Source organism: Denticeps clupeoides, unplaced genomic scaffold (genome assembly GCF_900700375.1).
Source record: "Denticeps clupeoides unplaced genomic scaffold, fDenClu1.1, whole genome shotgun sequence".
Classification (NCBI taxonomy): domain Eukaryota; kingdom Metazoa; phylum Chordata; class Actinopteri; order Clupeiformes; family Denticipitidae; genus Denticeps; species Denticeps clupeoides.
Window position 1 is genome coordinate 38338 of NW_021629805.1, and position 19103 is coordinate 57440.

At 44.2% G+C, this 19103-nt stretch overlaps 1 protein-coding gene and 1 non-coding gene across 4 annotated transcripts in view; one reads left to right on the plus strand and one right to left on the minus strand.

Annotated features, from left to right (window-relative positions):
• LOC114774544 (A disintegrin and metalloproteinase with thrombospondin motifs 2-like) overlaps positions 1–14814 on the plus strand; it is a 39299-nt gene extending 24485 nt beyond the window's left edge. For all 3 annotated transcript variants that reach the window (XM_028966327.1, XM_028966328.1, XM_028966329.1), the window contains 11 exons: positions 124–299; positions 4085–4218; positions 4307–4430; positions 4550–4630; positions 5325–5485; positions 5838–5997; positions 7018–7150; positions 8850–9054; positions 9923–10052; positions 10429–10494; positions 13308–14814. In XM_028966327.1, coding sequence (XP_028822160.1) covers positions 124–299; positions 4085–4218; positions 4307–4430; positions 4550–4630; positions 5325–5485; positions 5838–5997; positions 7018–7150; positions 8850–9054; positions 9923–10052; positions 10429–10494; positions 13308–14092 — 2155 coding nt within the window. In that variant the 3' untranslated portion in view covers positions 14093–14814. The remainder of the gene's footprint in view (positions 1–123; positions 300–4084; positions 4219–4306; positions 4431–4549; positions 4631–5324; positions 5486–5837; positions 5998–7017; positions 7151–8849; positions 9055–9922; positions 10053–10428; positions 10495–13307) is intronic.
• trnae-uuc (transfer RNA glutamic acid (anticodon UUC)) lies at positions 584–655 on the minus strand. Its single transcript has one exon. It is a non-coding gene; the product is annotated as a tRNA-Glu (tRNA).
• Positions 14815–19103: the final 4289 nt, after the last annotated feature.

Sequence of the window (19103 nt, forward strand, 5' to 3'; positions counted from 1 at the left end):
TTGGCAGCAGATTAAGGGTTATACGCTAGACCACCACTACCCCATTACGTGTTCATAAAATTGTATTTCTTTAGATTGGATATTTCAATTAGACTAATCAATGGAGCTCCTTGGTCCCCACAGCCCTGCTAATGGAGGACGGACCTGCCTGGGTGTCAGCTACCAGTTCCAGCTGTGCAACGTGCAGGAGTGTGAAGGCCCGTTCCAGGACTTTCGTGAGAGGCAGTGCCGCATGTGGGAGCACACCTTCGACTACCAAAACACCCGTCATCACTGGCTGCCCTACGAACATCCAGATTGTAAGTACCAGAGAGGAAGTAGAAAGTGAAGTGATTGGCATTTAGAAATACTGCAGTATAGCACACGGTGATACAGTGAAATGTCTCCTCTGTATTTAACCATCGCCCTTGGTGGGCAGTGGTCAGCCATGACAGGCGCCCGGGGAGCAGTGTGTGGGGACGGTGCGTTGCTCGGTGGAACCTCAGTGGCACGTTGGGGAATCAGGATTGGAAATGGCAGCCTTCTGATTACTGGGCCGCTTCCTTAACCGCTAGGCCACCACTGCCCCTAAATCTTACAAACCTTCCCTGACCGGGAATCGAACCCGGGCTGCGACAGTGAAAGCACCGAATCCTAACCACTAGACCACCAGGGACCACGTACAACAAATTAAAGATGTAAACTAGGGCCATTATACATAACATGTTACATAACTCACAGAATATAGACTAGCTTGTAGTACTGAACTCAAAGACTGTAAACTACAAACCTGATTGTCACTGCTGGAGTTCGGGGACGCATTTGCAGGCATGCTTGGAGCAAGGGGACAAGTCGTCGCACGGGGAGTAGACATTGGACGCGCTGGGGAGGAGGACCGGAGGCGTTTGGTAGGGGAGAGGGAGGCCGGAGGTGTAGTCGTGGAGGGAACTAGGGCTTCGTGGGGGGTAGCGGGGAGATTGTCTTGTCAAAAGGGGCAGACAAACTCAGTGTCAATGGCAGGCGAAGGTCGTGGTGTCGAGGTCGAATCCGTCAGGAGATCGTCGTAACAAAGGGGACAGGCAAGGCTCGTGGATTCTAGTCAGCTGGGCGTGGGAAAATAAGGCTAGCATCTCTGGGAATAAATTCAACTGAAAGAGCGGGCAGCGTCTCCTCGGGGTTACCTGACTTTTATACTCTGCGCTGCCCGCTCTCGTTTCCGCTTCCGGGTCGCCGTCTCTCTGGCTGGTCTGGTGCTCCCTGGTGGGCTGGAGGTGTATTGGCTGTGACACTGATTCCAAAAAAGTTGTACAAAGTATGAATAAAAAAGGAATGCAATAATTTACAAATCTCATAAACCTATATTTTTTTCACAATAAAGTGAGACATTTTGAAATGTCATGCCAAATATTGTCTCATTTTGGACTTCATGAGAGCTACACGTTCCGAAAACGTTGGGACAAGTAGCAATAAGAGGCCGGAAAAGTTAAATGCACATATAAGGAACAGCTGGATCACCAATTTGCAACTTATTAGGTCAACTGGCAACATAATTGGGTATAAAAAAAGATGATGAAGTTATCATCTACAGTCCATAATATCATCCAAATAGTCAGAGAATCTGGAACAATCTCTGTGCGTAAGGGCCAGAAAACCATACTGGATGCACCGTGCCATTCGCCATTGCCGGCTAAAAAAGAAGCCATATCTAAACATGGTCTAGATGCGCAGGCGTTTTCTCTGGGCCAAGGCTCATTTAAAATGGACCGTGGCAAAGTGGAAAACTGTTCTTTTTGGACAACTGGGATGTCATGTCTTCCGGACTAAAGAGGACAAGGACAACCTTGTATCTCTGATGGACAAGCCTGTATCTCTGATGGTATGGGGTTGCATGAGTGCGCGTGTGTTACGTCCCCGGTCTAGGGTCAGGGACATAACAAATGGGACATAGGAGTATAAACTCCAAAACGACGCAACAACACTTAATACTAATCTTTATTACAAACAAAGACATTTAAACAACAACAGAAACACAAAACAGGTCTGGGCAGTCTAAGACCTATCTTCTCGTCCTAATCCTTCACTTCACCAACAACATTCTTCTCTACCAACAACAGTCTATCTTCACCAAACACTCTCCTCCTCTTTTCACCAACTCTCTTCTTCTTCACCAAAGCAGCCACCATTTTGAACCCTCTTCCTGATTACAGCCCACCAATCACGGCAGGAAGTGGGAGGAGTCCAATCATGGCTGATGAGGAGCCACCCTGCAACATTACAGAGACAGAAAGAGAGAGAGACACACACAAACACAACAGAAAACACCCATAGTCTGCCACGGGACGTCACAGCGTGGCATGGGCAGCTTACACTGGAAAAGCACCATCAATGCTGAAAGTCATATCCAAGTTCTAGACCAACATATGCTCCCATCCAGATGTTGTCTCTTTCAGGGACTTTATTTTATTCTAGACCACATACTGCATCAATTACCACATCATGGCTGCTTAGAAGAAAGATTCGAGCACTGAAATGACCATCCTGCAGACCAGATCTTTAGAAACAACATTCTTATTCCTAAACTTGAGCAACTTGTCTCCTCAGTCCCCAGACATTTGCAGATTGTTGTAAAAAGAAGAGAGGATGGCCTTGTCCCAACTTTTTTGAGATGTGTTGATGCCATGAAATTTGAAATCAACTAATTTTTCTCTAACAATGATACTTTTTCTCAGTTTAAATAGAAAATGTCAGATATGTCATCTATGTTGTATTCTGAATCAAATATTGAAATTTGAAACTTCCGCATCATCGCATTCCTTTTTTATTAACAAATTGTACAGTGTCCCAACTGGAATGGGGTTTGTAGGCACAACATGCTGACCATACACACTATAGACTATACTGGTATTTCTGGAGACTAGCGTCAGAAAGAAAGCTAGCTACATAATACTGGACATAAAGACTAGAGACCTGTCCTACAGTGTTGGACACAGACACTGGACATGTGCATGTATCACAGTACAACAGCATGTATCAAGTAGTCTGGATGGAGTATAAGCTTCTCTAACCGAGTTCTGGTGGAAGCTTCTGTAGTCATTTGTGTGGCCATGAGTAGCCAGTGCAGGAACTGTAGGGTGACGTGGTCGTGTGTAGTAGCCTAGTGGGTAACACACTCGCCTATGAACCAGAAGACCCGGGTTCGAATCCCACTTACTACCATTGTGTCCCTGAGCAAGACACTTAACCCTAAATTGCTCCAGGGAGACTGTCCCTGTAACTACTGATTGTAAGTCGCTCTGGATAAGGGCGTCTGATAAATGCTGTAAATGTAAATGTATGTAAATGTGTTTAGCTGGTCTGCATTCTGGACCATCCCAACCAGAAGCTGGTTGATATGTTGATTGAGTTACAGCACGGTTTATCTGATATTGCCAGGACTTTGGCACATCTGGACAGGGAAAGCTGATCCTCCATCATGATACCCAGGTTTCTTGTGGACTTGGTATGCATGTTAGTTGGACATTGCAGAGGTTTGACAATTTGGCTGTTTTGACCAAGGCTTTTGTTTTCCATGTGACTGAGACAGAGGCCAGAATGTTTGCAGGAATGATGGGGTAGGCCGGGTATTACTAGTGGTATGAGAAACGTGAGAATGTGAGTTGATAGTCTGACACAAGGTAGGGGTGTATGCCTGCAGTCAGCTGGTACCACAGGGCGGAAACATCCTGACCCAAATATCTGATGGTTCTGTTATTGCTGAAATGAAATTTGCGACAGATGGAACCATTTCAGCCGATCCAGGTTGTTCAGTAGTTCATGAACATTTAAAGAAAAATGATTGTTTATGGGTTAAATGCAGAGGACACCTTTTGTTGTGTAACCATGTGACACTGCAGTGTTTCACAATGACAACCATTTCACTTGTAATCCTGCACAAAGGCAGACTGAACTAGAGGCTTGTATTTAAAGTCTGAACAGGGCAGGAAGGGACATGAATATGTCCCTTCTAGTGAAATGGGAGAAATCGAGTTTCTTTCTGCTGGAACATGAAGAGTATGGGCGTGGATCCGCTCTGAGAACCATAACAGGTCATCCTTTCGTCACCCAGCTAAGCAGCGGTGTCAGCTGTACTGCCAGTCCAAGGAGACCCGGGCGGTGGTACATATGCAGCGCATGGTGGATGACGGGACGCGCTGCTCCTACAAGGACCCATATAGTGTGTGTGTGCGTGGCAGCTGTGAGGTGAAGCCTTCTTACGTTCATGATGATGATCTACATTCATGTAGGAAGTAGCATCAGTTCAATGTAGATTGTGTGTATAATCCTGCAGAAAGTTGGCTGTGATGGTGTGATAGGCTCCACCCATCAGGAGGACAAGTGTGGTGTCTGTGGAGGAGATAACTCCAGCTGCCATGTTAAAAAGGGCAACTTTACACGCAACCCCAAAAAACAAGGTAGGTCCACCGCCGCCTAGACATGGCTGTAGGATCATACACCAGCAGAAGGAGAGGAAGATCGAGCAGAAAGCAAACTGAGAAAAAAGAACCCTTACAGCAGCGCAATATCATTTCAGGTTTCTTAAAAGTACTTGAAATTCCACGAGGAGCAAGACATCTACTCATCCAGATACCCAAGGGAACCCAGCATGCTCTAGGTGAGAGTTCGGGACATTTTTTATTTTTATGCTGTTGATTAGAATACCTACAATGCCTAGTGGTGATGTGACAGTTATTGTAAGTGTCTCTGGGTTTTTATCATATTTACTGTATATAGTTCATGTAAAATTTGTATTGCTGTGCAAAAGGTTAGTGCCCTAAGCCATTAGAGAAAATGAAAAGCTCTGTGGTCTAGTTCTGGTGGTGGACACAGAAAGCATGGTCTTTTCCAGAATCTGAGCTTCCCTGATACATCGGTTAGTCTTTGACCACATTTTGTACAGACAAAGATCATCCCACAAGATCATCCCCTGCAGTTTTGGAGATGCTGTGATCCAGCTGTCCAGCCATCACAATTTAATAAAATCTGGACAGTTGAACCATTTTTCTGCTTCCTTTAAGGACATATTGTTCACTTGCTGTCTAACAATTTATCTAAATCTTGAGAGCCTCAAGCATCCCTCTGTGCAAAAGGGTTAAACAGCCGTGTGGAACAAAAAAAACTCAACCCCAACAAACACAGAAACATGTATATTGGTGGCCAACACCGTTTAACCTCGCCAACATTTCATACAACCTCAGATCTGCAGTGCTAGGTGGATCAATAACGGTCTAAGACCGTATTTCACTGGAGACTACATGTCCGTGCTCAAAGTTTTCATTTCTGTTACGAATGTGTGTCCTGCTCTCTAGTGGTGAAGAATAAGGCCACAGGCCAGTTCTTCCTGAATGCAGACAGCGAGTTCCCAGAATGCCGTTCTGTTATTGAGAAGGGTGTGGAGTGGGAGTACGAGAATAGAGACAAGGAGACCCTGCAGGCCAGCGGTCCGCTGAGACATGACACAGTTATCATGGTAAAATATGCACACATATAACACAGAATACCACATGTGAACTGCCAAATCAGCTCCAAAATCAGCCAATCAGTGCAAATTGGGATTTAAAAAGAAAGACAAATAATTCTGAAAGCTTTGCCACATTAAAATTGACACGTAAACTGTACAATTCAATAAAGTGGACAATAAATTGGAAAAATTCTATTCAATTTTACTGGTTATTGGTCAAAATAATCATTTGGAATCATTTTTGGAATCATTTTTGTGGCCTTGCCATTTTATCAGGAGTGTATGTATTTTTTCATATTTTCTGTGTTGCATGTAGCATATTACATATACATATATATATGTATGTGTATTACTATTCCAGATTCGATTCCATGGGGATTCCAGAATCACCCTGTCCTACAAATACATTATCCAGAATGATTCTCCCTCAGTCAGCGAGAACAGCATTCCACTGGATGACAGCCTGCTCTACAAGTGGGTGACAGAGAGGTGGTCCCGCTGCAACCGGCCCTGTGGAAAAGGTAATTCAGACAGGGGCTGTACCCAGCTTGTACATATATACGTATTTAGTGTTCAATGTGTAATAAGTGCAATGTTAACCAATATGTGCAACATATAAAAGACCTTAATAGATTTGAGCTACTGTATCACTTCATTATAATACACTGCCTGTCTAAAAAAAGTCCCCACCTGGTTGGATCATTACTGCAGGGATGATTATAGTTCTTTAACCCTAATTGATGCAGTGAGTACCACTGCTGTGCTGACCCATCCTGAGCTTGGTAGTCTCTTTCAGAAGAGTCAAGTTATTGGCTGGCATTAATCAAAGTACAAAGGAGATCACTGAAACAATTCAAATTGGGTTAACTCATTATTAAAAACTGGACGGATGGTACAGCATAAGCTTGTCCACACACACGATGTGAAGGGAACAGCAATTTCTTCTTCTCCTGATGGCATGGGCATATTACAAGATGACAAAGCCAGGATTCCCCGGGCTCAAACCGTGAAAGAGTGGTCCAGGGATCATGAGATGGAGAAGGACTTCCACAGCGGTCCAACTGTCCCATCATCTCTACAAGATCTTGACATTGCAGAACAATGCCATGGTGAATGCATACCCTCATCAAGGCTAAAAGCGGTCCAACTAAATATTAAAGTTTGACTTTTTTTTTTTGACAGGCAGTGTAATCAAATAATAATTCCAACCATAGAACCTTATCTGTAGATGTTAGTGTAGTTTATTATACTTGCAGTGTATTAGCTGCCAATGTCTTTCTTAATTCAATGTATAGTGCAGAACATATAATCAGTGTTAAAATCTCAGTAGAATTGTCAGCCATGAGACAAAGTTTGGTTTGTTAGCTGAGCGTGTGGAGCTCACAGGATGAAAGGATGAAATATAACTATAAAGGGCCATATGCTCCATCAGATTTCCATAGATCATTTTTCATAAACGGTATTATTACGGTAGTACATGGCCTTGATTCAACTGTAGGAGAGTGCAGTGTTCAGCCGTAATCATGTATGATGGTTGAAAGGTCAGCAGGAGTCGCGTTATGGCTGCATGAGGAAGACTGATCTGGTGATGGTGGACCACCGCCTCTGTGTACACATCAAGAAACCGCCCAGTGAGAGCCGCTACTGCAACGTGAAGGAATGCCCACTGCCAGTGTAAGAGCACGTGTGTGTATTTCGCTATATGTCTACATATTTTAGTGGTTCAGTTTTTATCAGCTCATTCTCATCATTAGAGAGTTCCTGCAACTTGACCTCAACTATGTTAATATAAGCAAATATACACACACACACACACGTATATATGTACAGTGCATCCAGAAAGTATTCATTTTCCACATATTACAGCCTAATTCTAAAATCCAGAATTTTACACACAAGACTCCATAATGACAACATGAAAAACGTTTATTTGAGGTTAAACGTTAAAATTGAGCTCAGGTGTCTCCTGTTTCCCCTGATCATCCTTGAGATGTTTCTGCAGCTTAATTGGAGCTGGAAAAAGAAGTGTATTGGACATGATTTGGAAAGGCACACACCTTCTATAGAAGGTCCCACAGTTGACAGTTCATGTCAGAGCACAAACCAAACATGAAGTCAAAGGAATTGTCTGTAGACCTCTGAGACAGGATTGTCTCAAGGCACAAACCTGGGGAACCTGGGGAATCTCTGCTGCTTTGAAGGTCCCAATGAGCACAGTGGCCTCCATCGTCCGTAAGTGGAAAAAGTTTCAGCACACAGGGAAGGTATTAAAGGAGTGGCTTCAGGACAATTCTGTGAATTTCCTTTAGTGGCCCAGTCACATCCCAGACTTGAATTTGATTGAACATCTTTGGAGAGATCGTGTTTAGAACTTATGGTCTTGAAATCTGCAGGTGTTTTAAAACAGACCTACAGTTTCTAAAATCCCATTGAGTGTAGGTTTGTACATAATATTTGACTCTTAATGGACATTCTGCAAAATAGACACATTTGAAGAGAAAGCAAGTAAACAGTACACAGAATTTAGTTGGTAGAATCATAAGAAAGAAGAATAATGACAAAGTGTACAGTTTACTGTATAATGTACATTGTACTGTACATTTGACATGACTGTGATACAGTGTATATAAAATGTGTACTTTTTTGCGATGTTGACATTTTTCTCAACCCTTAATGTGCACTATTACCTATACAATTCAGACAAAACAAGAAAAGTAGAGTAAGATGGTTGGATCAGTGTGCAGACCCTTCATTTTATACTTTGTTGATTCAGTTTTCTAAGGGAGTGGTCTATCAGCATGGCACATCTTGACATATTAGCTCACTGTTCCATGCGATAGCGTTCTAAACCTGTCAGATTGGAAGCACGGCTCTCTTGTGCACGGCTCTCTGCAGGCTATCCCCAGAATCAATGTCGGGGCCGGGCGGAGCCTTTCCAAAACGTTCATTTTCATCCGCGCAAAGCGGACAAGATAATGCTTATAGCTTCAAACTTAAAAAGTTAGGCCCGAGCCTAACCCGAGCCTGTGGCCAACCTGACTGTACCAGCATGCTTTGCACCAAGAAATGTGCGGGGAAATGAGCGGGTTGGATGTAAATAGTTGAATGTTGCATGTTGAGATGAGTGGCACTGTTTATGGTAGATGTGCACGTCTCCCAAAAGTGGGCGTGTTGTACTGCTGACTCCGCCTACCAGCTTGTACAAATAAAAAACACTTCTTCCAGCCAGAATGAGCGAAAGCTGGCTACATGATTCAATCCAGCATCTTTCTGATCGAAACATATCACCTGACACTGTAGTGAACAGCTTGCACATCTACGTGTCTTTCTGGTTCAGGTATTAAAACACAATGTTCATACTCCTTCTCCTCAGCTGGGTAGCTGGAGAATGGGAGACCTGTAGTGAAACCTGTGGGAAAGTGGGCTACCAGACACGTTCCGTTTTCTGCTACAAACTCCTGGAAAACAGCTCCAAACACAAGATCCGCAACAAGTACTGCAGCGATGAGCGTCCAGAGTCCCGCCGGCCCTGCAACAGACAGCCCTGCCCACAGTGGAAAGTGGGCCACTGGTCAGAGGTGGGTATGTATGTGTGAGTAGATCTGTTGCATTTTGCTCACAAATCACAAGAAAAGGTGAGACGTGGGAGGAAGAGGAAGGTTGGTGTTAAGAGAGCTTTGGTCATTCTGCTTCATCAACGGTCGGATCTGGAATTGGTCCCCTTATGACATCATAAGGGGAAGGGTTACCACCCTTTTCCCATGCTTTGTATGGCCAGAGAATTTCCCACCGCTCCCCGGCCGTCATGGCTTCATGTCTGGGGACCTTTATATGTGCTTCTATGGCAAGAGCCAAACCGGAAAACCAAACCTCTGACTATAAACCTAAAAAGACACTCTTTGGGTTCTCAGTACAATGCCGGAACCCGGAACATTGGTGCGGGTTATAGCACAGAGCTACGGGGGCGTGGCCTGCACCCAGTGTTCCGGGTGTGCTCGGCAGGGGCTTTTTTTATACAATTTATCGAATTTCAGTTTATTGCATTTATTCATCTGTTGATTAAAATGTGTGGATGATCAAGATATTACAGACTAAAAATAGAAACAATGAGGCAGAGAGAAAAAGTGGATTTTCCTGCAAAGAACATTGTAACTCCGCATAAAAATAGTGGTAAAATGATTAAATCATCTGACATCACCATGGTGTAGCTTTAGTTTTTTTATGATTATTTTTATGGATATAAAATCACTGGGGTTGTGGCCCTCTAAAGAAAAATATCACGTCATGTAGTAAGACTGCTGTTAACGTTATTTAAATGATTCATTTCCCTGTCTGATAATCTGATCTGATGACAGACTATGAATCCTGTTGCATTCTGGTCTTCGTTATTGGAGCCTGTGCTAAATGAACTTGTACCTGCCTCTGTGTGTTTGTGTGAGATTACAGTGCTCAGTTTCCTGTGGGAATGGGACTCAGCATCGGCAAGTCACATGTCGTAGCCGTGGTAACAATGTCGGACAATGTTTGGATGCCAAGCCGGAGTCGGTGCAAAAGTGCCACCTGCCTCAGTGCCAGAGTGAGTGGCATTCACTTCACTACACAGCTTAACACACTGGGGACACTGTGCCAAGGGCGGTTAAGGAAGCGGGGCCGTAATCAGAAGGTTGCCGGTTCGAATCTGCCAAGATGCCACTGCGGTGCCACACACCGCAACTAAAAGCAGTGACTTCACTTCAAGTGTTTAGGATTTCTGTAAAAATGCTTGATTGATATCAGTATCTTGAAGAAGATTACTTCCGTCAGACAGAAAACGGAGCTCGTGCACACTCCTGCCTGTCCAGACATCATGTGTGCACATGTTAGAGGACACCGCAGAAAAGAATACAGTCTGCAGCAGCAGATATCAGCAGCGGTGCATGGATAATGTTCCCTGGTCTTTTCTGCCCCTGCAGGCAATTTTCTGATCCAGTGGTTATCCAAGCCTGACCCGCGCTACCCTGCTTCCAAGATCTCCTCAAGTAAAAAGCCGCTGTCCAGCCTGGCTGTGGCCTCCAGCGGCATGCCGCCCCTCTGCTGGACTCTGCTGCTCTCTCTCTTCCTGCCCTGACCCGGTGGAGCCCCCGCGGTGGAGCCTCCACCTGCTGCTTTTTTCTGCACACACCATCGGGAGGGGTGTGGTTTCTCCTCTTTCTGGGGGCTTGTGTGTGATGACGGGAGCTGAGTTCTTGCAGATATTTGTGCTGGTCTCTCTCTGCTCTCTCTGTCGCTCTCTTTCTCTCTCACTCTCCTGTGTAGAGCTGTGTTGTGAAATGCTGGCCAGTCAGAGAACCTTCACTTTCAAAAACTGAGCTGAAGAACGTTGTTGAGGAGCGTGGCCTGAAAGGCCCGGTGGAGGGCTGCGTGTTTAGGTTTTGGGGGTGGGACAAGCCTTGTGATTGGACACCCGATGTTAGCTGCTGGGTTGCCATGGGTTACGCTCCTGGCTCTGTCCAAGAGTTCTGCTGCAGAATGAAAAAAAAAAAAGAAAAGCCTCATGGGTAATGTCAACCTGTCATGTTGAGGACCGTTTTAGCTAAGCGCTCATTCCACCTCATTAAGACTTTAAATCGTTAAAAGAGGGCTGATGTGGAGAATGATGTGATGGGATAAAATGAAAACAGGGTTGTCAATTGCGCAAGACTACATGTCATCTCATCCTCCTCTCTTGACTGTTAAATATAGAATTTCAATAATGCAGCTTAATTGTGCTTGCATATATATATATATTTATATATATTATATTATATATATATATCACACTCAAACGCACATGCATACAAAAACACGCATATATTTGTACTTCTATATCGATATAAAACTATACGAGTAACAATAATATGAATAATAATTACTTTTACCATAAATAAGCTAAAGCTTATTTGCCTAACCCTTTGGACTGCTAGTGATCACTTTGATCCTTGACTGTTATGTGGATTTTTTAATTATTGTTTTACATGAATATAAAATTCAATATTTAACAATGGGGAGATCTTTATTATGCAGGATATGTTCTGTCAGTTGCCCCATTGCATTGATGATGAGTGGTTTTTCATTTTAATTTCATCATTTTTCCATTGCAGTGACATTATAATGACAGTGCGTGGAACTAAGAAAAAAAGGTTTGCGGTGCATATATAGGTTAATTGTGAGTGTGTGTGTGTGTGTGTGTGTGTGTGTGTAATGAAAGACTAGGGAAAATACCTCATGACCTCATTGTTGTTTCTGGGCGGTTTTTGTTCGTTTTTGCAGTGTTGCGTGTACTAACAATGCCTTATACTACACTGAATGTACTGGCATTTATCCACCGGAGGGATGGCTTTACTCACACAGAAACAGGCAGCTTCAACAGCCCAACACAAACATAGCAAATTAGAAAAGGGCGCAAGCTGAACACTCCAGACTTGTCATTGTGTTGTGACCATATTTCTGTTGTGATGATGTAGCGAGCCACCAGAGCTTTGTGTAAAAGTAGGAGATGTTAAGCCTGACCTTGCAGTGTGATACTGTATATATATCATTGGTGTTGACTGTATCTAATAACATTGATGACTGTTAATTCCTTACTTATGAAAATGATATAATACACTATAACTGTTCTGTGGCTTCTCTGGCCTGCTGCACCTGGCTGGTTCTAGAGGAGTTCATTTAGGAACAATTTCAGATGGAATTATGTGCACTGCGTCTATATGCACTTTGATTTATCAGGGAAATTTTATTAATGTTTTGTAAATGTTTAATATATGACACTTAAATGTGCCATGCAGTTTTTACATCGTCATGGAGATCCTGTATTTTATTTATTCAATGACAGATTTATTTATGTAAAGGCTCATCTGACTTCTTCAGCTGACAGAGTTCAAAGTAATCAAGTGTTTACCAAAGTGACTGTGAACTTGTACCTTTCGATACAGCTGATTTATTTTTCTTAAGAAAATAAGTCATATATATAATGGGGGTGCATTGTTTCAATTGTCATATTCAACTGCAAACGTTAAATAAAAAATAAAAATGTGTAAAAAAATTGGTCCGTACAAATGAGATCAACTGGCCAACGTAGCGGCACTTTACAGCTCACACGTAGGCCTTTCTCCTTCCCACTGCTTCTGACCCATCCCAGCTGCTTGCCAAGCCTTTCTTCCGGCTGAGAGAAATCTTCTGGTCTGGTCAGTATGGTCACAGCCTTCTCAATATTGGTGATGTCTGCATGCCACCAAATGTGATTACTTCATGCTGGGATCAGACTACAGGAATTTGGTCTTTCATGGTCGCCATCATTTCTGATGAGGTGATCCTATTCCCTCAAATTCTGCAATTTGTGTCCAGCTTATATAATTGTCCCCTTAAAATGACTAAACACACAGACATTAATGTTTAAACTGCTGGCAACAAAAGTGAGTACACCCCTAACTTTTCCAGGTGTCAGGTGGGAATGGGGAGCGATCATTGCAGCACCAATAGAAAACCAGCATTATGATGATGAGATTCATTTCATGTTATGTATTGGAACGTATCATTTAGAAAATGGGGAGTAGAGTAATGAGCTTATTAATGTGCAGGTTTTATTTACTACACTGGCAGTACTCCTACATTGCTGCAGTTGCCTGTTGAATGCGGTTGACCCCCTGGCGGTTCATTTCTGGTTCAGGTTCAAGGCATGGGCATGCACAAAATGTGGTCTGTAACCCAGCTGAGGTTTTTGTGTTGTGCCTAGTGAGTGTATGCGTGAACCTGCATGCACGATATGCATATCATGCATTTTATTGTAATTGCAGTTTCATTTTCTGTGATTCAGGGCAAAGCTGCAACCGTGACCGCTCGGTCTTCTGTCGGATGGAAATCTTCCTGCGCTACTGCTCCTTACCAGGATACCAGCAGCTGTGCTGCAAATCCTGCACCACCACCAACACAACCAAGGCCCAGCCCATCACCCCTGACCCTCAGAGACACATGTCCCCCACCGTCGCCGTACCGCAGGACATCTCCACCTCCTTCAGCGTCATCACGCACCATTCGACCACACACACAAGCAGCTGCACCCGGCAGTACCCTCCAACACAACCAGGTTCACACACAACGTCCATCACTCCCACCATGCCCGTCCCTACTACTGAGACACACATCGTTCTCAGCCTTGCTCCTAGCGTGTCGACCGAGGGTACCAGTGGTTCAGCAGACAGTGGTGAGGATCTCCTGAGGACCATCAACACCAGCGGTGATGGCTCAGGTTTGACCACAACGGACTGGTTCCTTACGTCCACCAGCCATTTTGTTGTGTCTACTTCCTTACCAACTCAGCCTCTGGAATGGATAAGACCATCAACAGCAGTTCTGACAACCCTACCTCCATCCCCAACATCTGTAGACAAGGCAACAGAGCATCCCCAGAGAGGCGAGAGTAATGCCATCGATGTTCCACTGTTCACCACGGGCGCGGACAGCGAGGTCGGCGTCAACAACGTCATTCACAGACGGAGCCGAGTGTTCCTGCGGGAGAAAACACGGAACAAGCGCATTCAGGAGCTCCTGGAAGAGAAGCGGAGTTTCCTCCAGCGGTTGAAACGAGAGCAACAAGCTTGACCCTCCCAACATCTTCAAATCTTCACCTACAAACAAAACATTACAAGCCATTAACATCCCAGATTTTCACCTATAAACTAAGAAGAATTTCATTCTGTAAATTCTACAGTCTACTGGCTGCAGAGACATAAAGCAAAATAGCTGGATGTGTATCAATCCTTTTACGATATCAATATTTCTCCAAACGATTCTGATTGGCAGACTACATGTATCCTAAAGTGAATTCACAATGAAGCAGATACTGAATTTCAAGCTGTACACTAATCTCAATATTGTCTGTGGCTGCACATTTTGAACAGAAATGAGATTTTTCCATTTCTCAATTCTATCAGATCATTGGGAACTTAAGTGTAAATAAAATAGATTCAAGCTGCTCAGTTTAATTTCTTTCCCATGTTCTATATTTCATCAAGTTTTTGATCAGTGTTAATGCACGTAATGTTTCACGCTGTTTACTACATGTATGCAATTATATTTAAATGTATACGTGTACATTGCATGGTGAACATATTCTGTTGTTAGGTGTTTGAAATGCTTCAGTCATGGAACATCTCAGAAGTTTGAGTAACTACAAACTTCAGATTCAGGGATATGACACACTAGATAGAGGTCTTTAGAAACAGATACTCATCAAATTCGGTTTTGAAAAATAGAGTTGTATTTTCATTTTTTAATATGCTGTGATCTCTCTCTCTCTCTATCTCAATAAAGCTTTAATAATAGCCTAAAAAATTCTATTCTATTACTGCTACACAAAGCACAAATGGGCATTTTCTGTACAGTGTGTACATATAAATGAAACCAATATATTGCAGTATTTATTAAAATACATGTGGCATCTTCTATGTGTATCTCTTATTATTATTTTTACTACATTCCTGATCAAAATCTTACAAATATTCACATTTCACACAGAGGGATTGTAATCAGCCATAACACACACACTCACACACTGTCAGGCTTGACGGCAGCTGTGCTCAACACCGGTGGCCAATCCTGACGGCGCATAAATGCCGGATGTTTCCGCCCCTTCCAGGTCTCCGGCATTTTCGTGAACTCAGACATGAACTTGACTTCAGTGGGTGAAGTTCTGGCAATCGCCACACGCCTGCGGGCAAGTTTACGTTCTTTATTGTAGTTAAATTGTTTTCGGCCACCGCGCCGCTGTTTATTCGTGTTTATTGTTTGTGTAGTAATAAAAATCCCCCGTAAGTCTGTAGTCGTGACACACACACATATACAGGGAACTGAATATATGGAACAAAACTTATATATGGAATGAAAATCGGAATATGTTGAATGGAAATTGAATGTCAGTCTCACGTGAACTAATTGGTTGAATACACTGGAATAGTCAGTAAGATAGCGTGGTATTCTCAGGCTTTTAAATATGTCTTCGGCTGAAATATTAAATTGTATTAAGCCCCCGTCTTGTGACGTCATGCGTATGTGTCCTCCTTCCTTGCCATGTCATGACAGAATGCCGTCGCTCCCTCCAAAAGCGCAGAGGAAAAAGGCAGAGGAGAGATGGGATGGCCGGAGTACTGCCCGGCCATGTCAGCAGGGTGGACAACCCACGGGACTACCGGTGGGAGGACATGGACAGCGAGAGCGATGATGACCTGGATTGGTGGGCGGTCGAGGCCCGGATGGCTCCGAGATCATCGTGAAGTGGAGACCCACATCACGCCCAGCAGTGTGAGGACAGCGAGGAGGAAGACGGTGACGTGGGGGTAAGCTGGTGGATCAGGCCAGCAACTGCGCTGCCGGGACTGCCTCACGGGGAATCCACCTCTCCAGGGCCCCCATATGCTGTAGTGGACGTCCACCACCCTCCACACCACACACCCACCTTCATCTCCACCAACGTGCCCAGCCCCGTGTGGGACGTCCCTCTGGTACCAGGACCTTTCAGCGGAGCAGCAGGTACATGCCAGTCTTTTATAACATCCTCTGGCGTGTACTTTGCTGCTCTTCCCTCCCTATCAGACGCGGAGAAGATCACCACCATCCTCACGCGTCTGACTGGGTCAACATGGGGCTGGGGCGAGATGGAGAGATGGACAGAAGGGGTTTTCAGGACTTCCTGGAGAGACTGAGGGTGGAGTTCGATCGGCCAGAGCCCAAGCCAGAGATCGAACCCTGCCCCACCACCACACCCAGCACCAGCCAGGATCCAGTGCGTGAAGACCCACCACAGGCAATCACCACACGCCTGTGGGCTAGTTTGTCTTTTCCCCTTTTGTTTCACATTGTGCCACAGAATACTGGAAAATGGGAATTTCACCAACATTAATAATGAGCAGCTTGATCATCTAATTACGGAGATCCTTCGAAGAACCCCTGGCTCAGAAGAGACCTACATCACTGGAGTTTGTGATGGCGAATACGAGAACGATTAACAATAGAGGATCCAGTGGGAAGGACCTTACGAGGTCGAAGGACAATTCAACAAAGGGTCTAGAATGTCTCAGTCCCAAATGAAGTGTGGTGGGTATTTTGTAAGTTTGATGAACATTAGATTTATTATTCCCCTTGTTTAAGATTATATAAATTCTCTGTGATTTGAGATGACAAAACAATTAATAAACTGAATATACTTTCTGGGTCAGTTTCCTATTCAGAGATTATGTCTAGTCCCACTTCCTGTTCATATTAAAATTTGAATCCTTTCTAAACCATGTTAAATAGCTATAATCCATTCTGGCATTAATCATGTGAAAAATAATAATCTAATAGTTTATTTTGCTGACATGGTGATTTGTGTTTCATGGAGGAGTTGATGGTCACAGTCGCACTTCTTAATCGGGGGCATATAGCGCATGAAAGCAAATTAATACAAGAATGTGATTTTGTAAAGACTGCATTTGCAAAAGACTACACACAAGTCTCTCTGTTTTCTTCGCCGGATGTGACCACATTGCTGCACTTGGCTCCTCTCCAACGACAAGAATTGAACTTACCACCCACTCCCGGTTTCCAATTGTGCTTTATTTCATTTTTCCCGTCTTGTGTAAGTGTGTTAATTGCTTCAGAATTTCCTTCAATACAGTAAATATTAGTTAGGTTATTTGATACTGTAGATCAAGCCATAGTTTCTGTTTCAGATTTAATAATGTGAATTTGGTGAAATTTTGTTATCCAGTTAGTTGAATCGTAATTTTTTGCTGTCGTAGAAAATATGTTTTTTTCTGTTTTAAAGTTCATAGTTTACTTATGCTATTCACTTACTCTATATTGCCACTTGAATATTACAATATAAAGACTGTTGTTCTGGGTGCAAATAAATAAGTCTGATTTATTGTCTTTTTAGTAATGATTGTGGTAGAACAAATGTCAAATTAAATAACACTTTAAAATAGTCTTTTGCAAATGCAGTCTTTACAAAATCACATTATTGGATTAATTTGCTTTCATGCACTATATGCCCCCGATTAAGAAATGCATCAACAGTTGTAGCTGCCAACTAAGCATTAGTTTGAAGCAGGTTACATGCTGTGGTAAAGAGTTCTGTCCCATGATTTCCATCACCAGACAATGGGTTGACTGCCCTAGCGCTTAGAGGCGGAGGGCTGGGGTTGGCTTTTTGGCCCAAGACTCTCAGCTTGTTTTTTGGGGTTTACCCCGGGGAACGAGAGGGTATCTTCCCTGCGCCTTCGGGTCGGGGAATGGGTCCTGAATGCGCAAAATAACAGCTCAGAGTACCCACCCTTTTTGGAGTCCCTTGGACAAGTTCTAGATAGTACTCCGACTGGGGACTCCATTGTCCAGCAGGGGGACTTCAAGGAAGGAATACTTTGAGGAGCTCGTCAAACCCACCGATTTATAGTTTCAGATTGAGGAGGAGCAATGTTGTTTTCGTCCTGGCCTTGGAACTGTGGACCAGTTCTTTACCCTTGCTAGGGTGATGGAGGGGGCATGGGAGTTTGCCCAACCAATCCACATGTGCTTTGTGGATTTTGAGAAGGTTGGGGTGTTGCTCCTGGAGAATGGGGTGGATGGCCTTTTTTAAGGGCCATTCAGTCCCTGTACCAGAGGAGCGTGAGTGCGCATAGCCGGCAGTAAGTCGGACCTGTTCCCGGTGAGGGTTGGACTCCGCCAGGGCTGCCCTTTGTATTTGGTTCTGTTCACAACCTATATGGACAGAATTTCTAGGCGCAGCCGTGGTGTGGAGGGGGTCAAGTTTGGTAGCAGGAGAATCTCGTCTCTGCTTTTTGCAGATGATGTGGTCCTCCTAACTTCATCAGGCTCTGACCTTCAGCTCTTGCTGGGTAGTTTCGCAGCCGAGTGTGAAGCGGCTGGGATGAGGATCAGCACCTCCAAATCTGAGACCATGGTTCTCGACCAGAAAAGAGTGGCTTGCCAACTCCGAGGCGGGAGAGAGGTCCTGCCTCAAGTGGAGGAGTTTAAGTATCTCGGGGTCTTGTTCACGAGTGAGGGGAGAAGGAGGAGGGAGCCGAGCCAGAAAGCAAGGCTCTCGATTTACCGCTCGATCTTTGTCCAAAACCTCTCCTATGGTCATGAGCTTTGGGTAATGACCAAAACAACGAGATCGTGGTTACAAGTAGCTAAAATGAGTTTCCTCCGTAGGCTGGCCAGGCGCAGAGATAGGGTGAGGAGCTCAGACATTCGGGAGGGACTCAGAGTAGAACCGCTGCTCCTCCACATTGGGCAGGAGGCCCACGCGTCGACCCAGGACACGCTGGAGAAATGATATCTCCAGTCTGGTCTGGGAACACCTTGGGGTCATGCAGAATGAGCTGGTGGAGGTGGCTGGGGAGAAGGCTGTCTGGGATTTCCTACCCGGACCCGGATAAGCGGAGGAAGACGAGGATGAGGACGTTGAATTTCCGTTCGACCTCGTAAGGCTCTTCCCACTGGATGCACTATTCTTAATCGTTCTCGTATTTGCAATTTCTGATCTCTGATACCTGTCCCTCTCAAACTGCCAGTGATGAAGGTCTCTTCTGAGCCAGGGGTTCTTTGAAGGATCTTAGTAATTAGATGATCA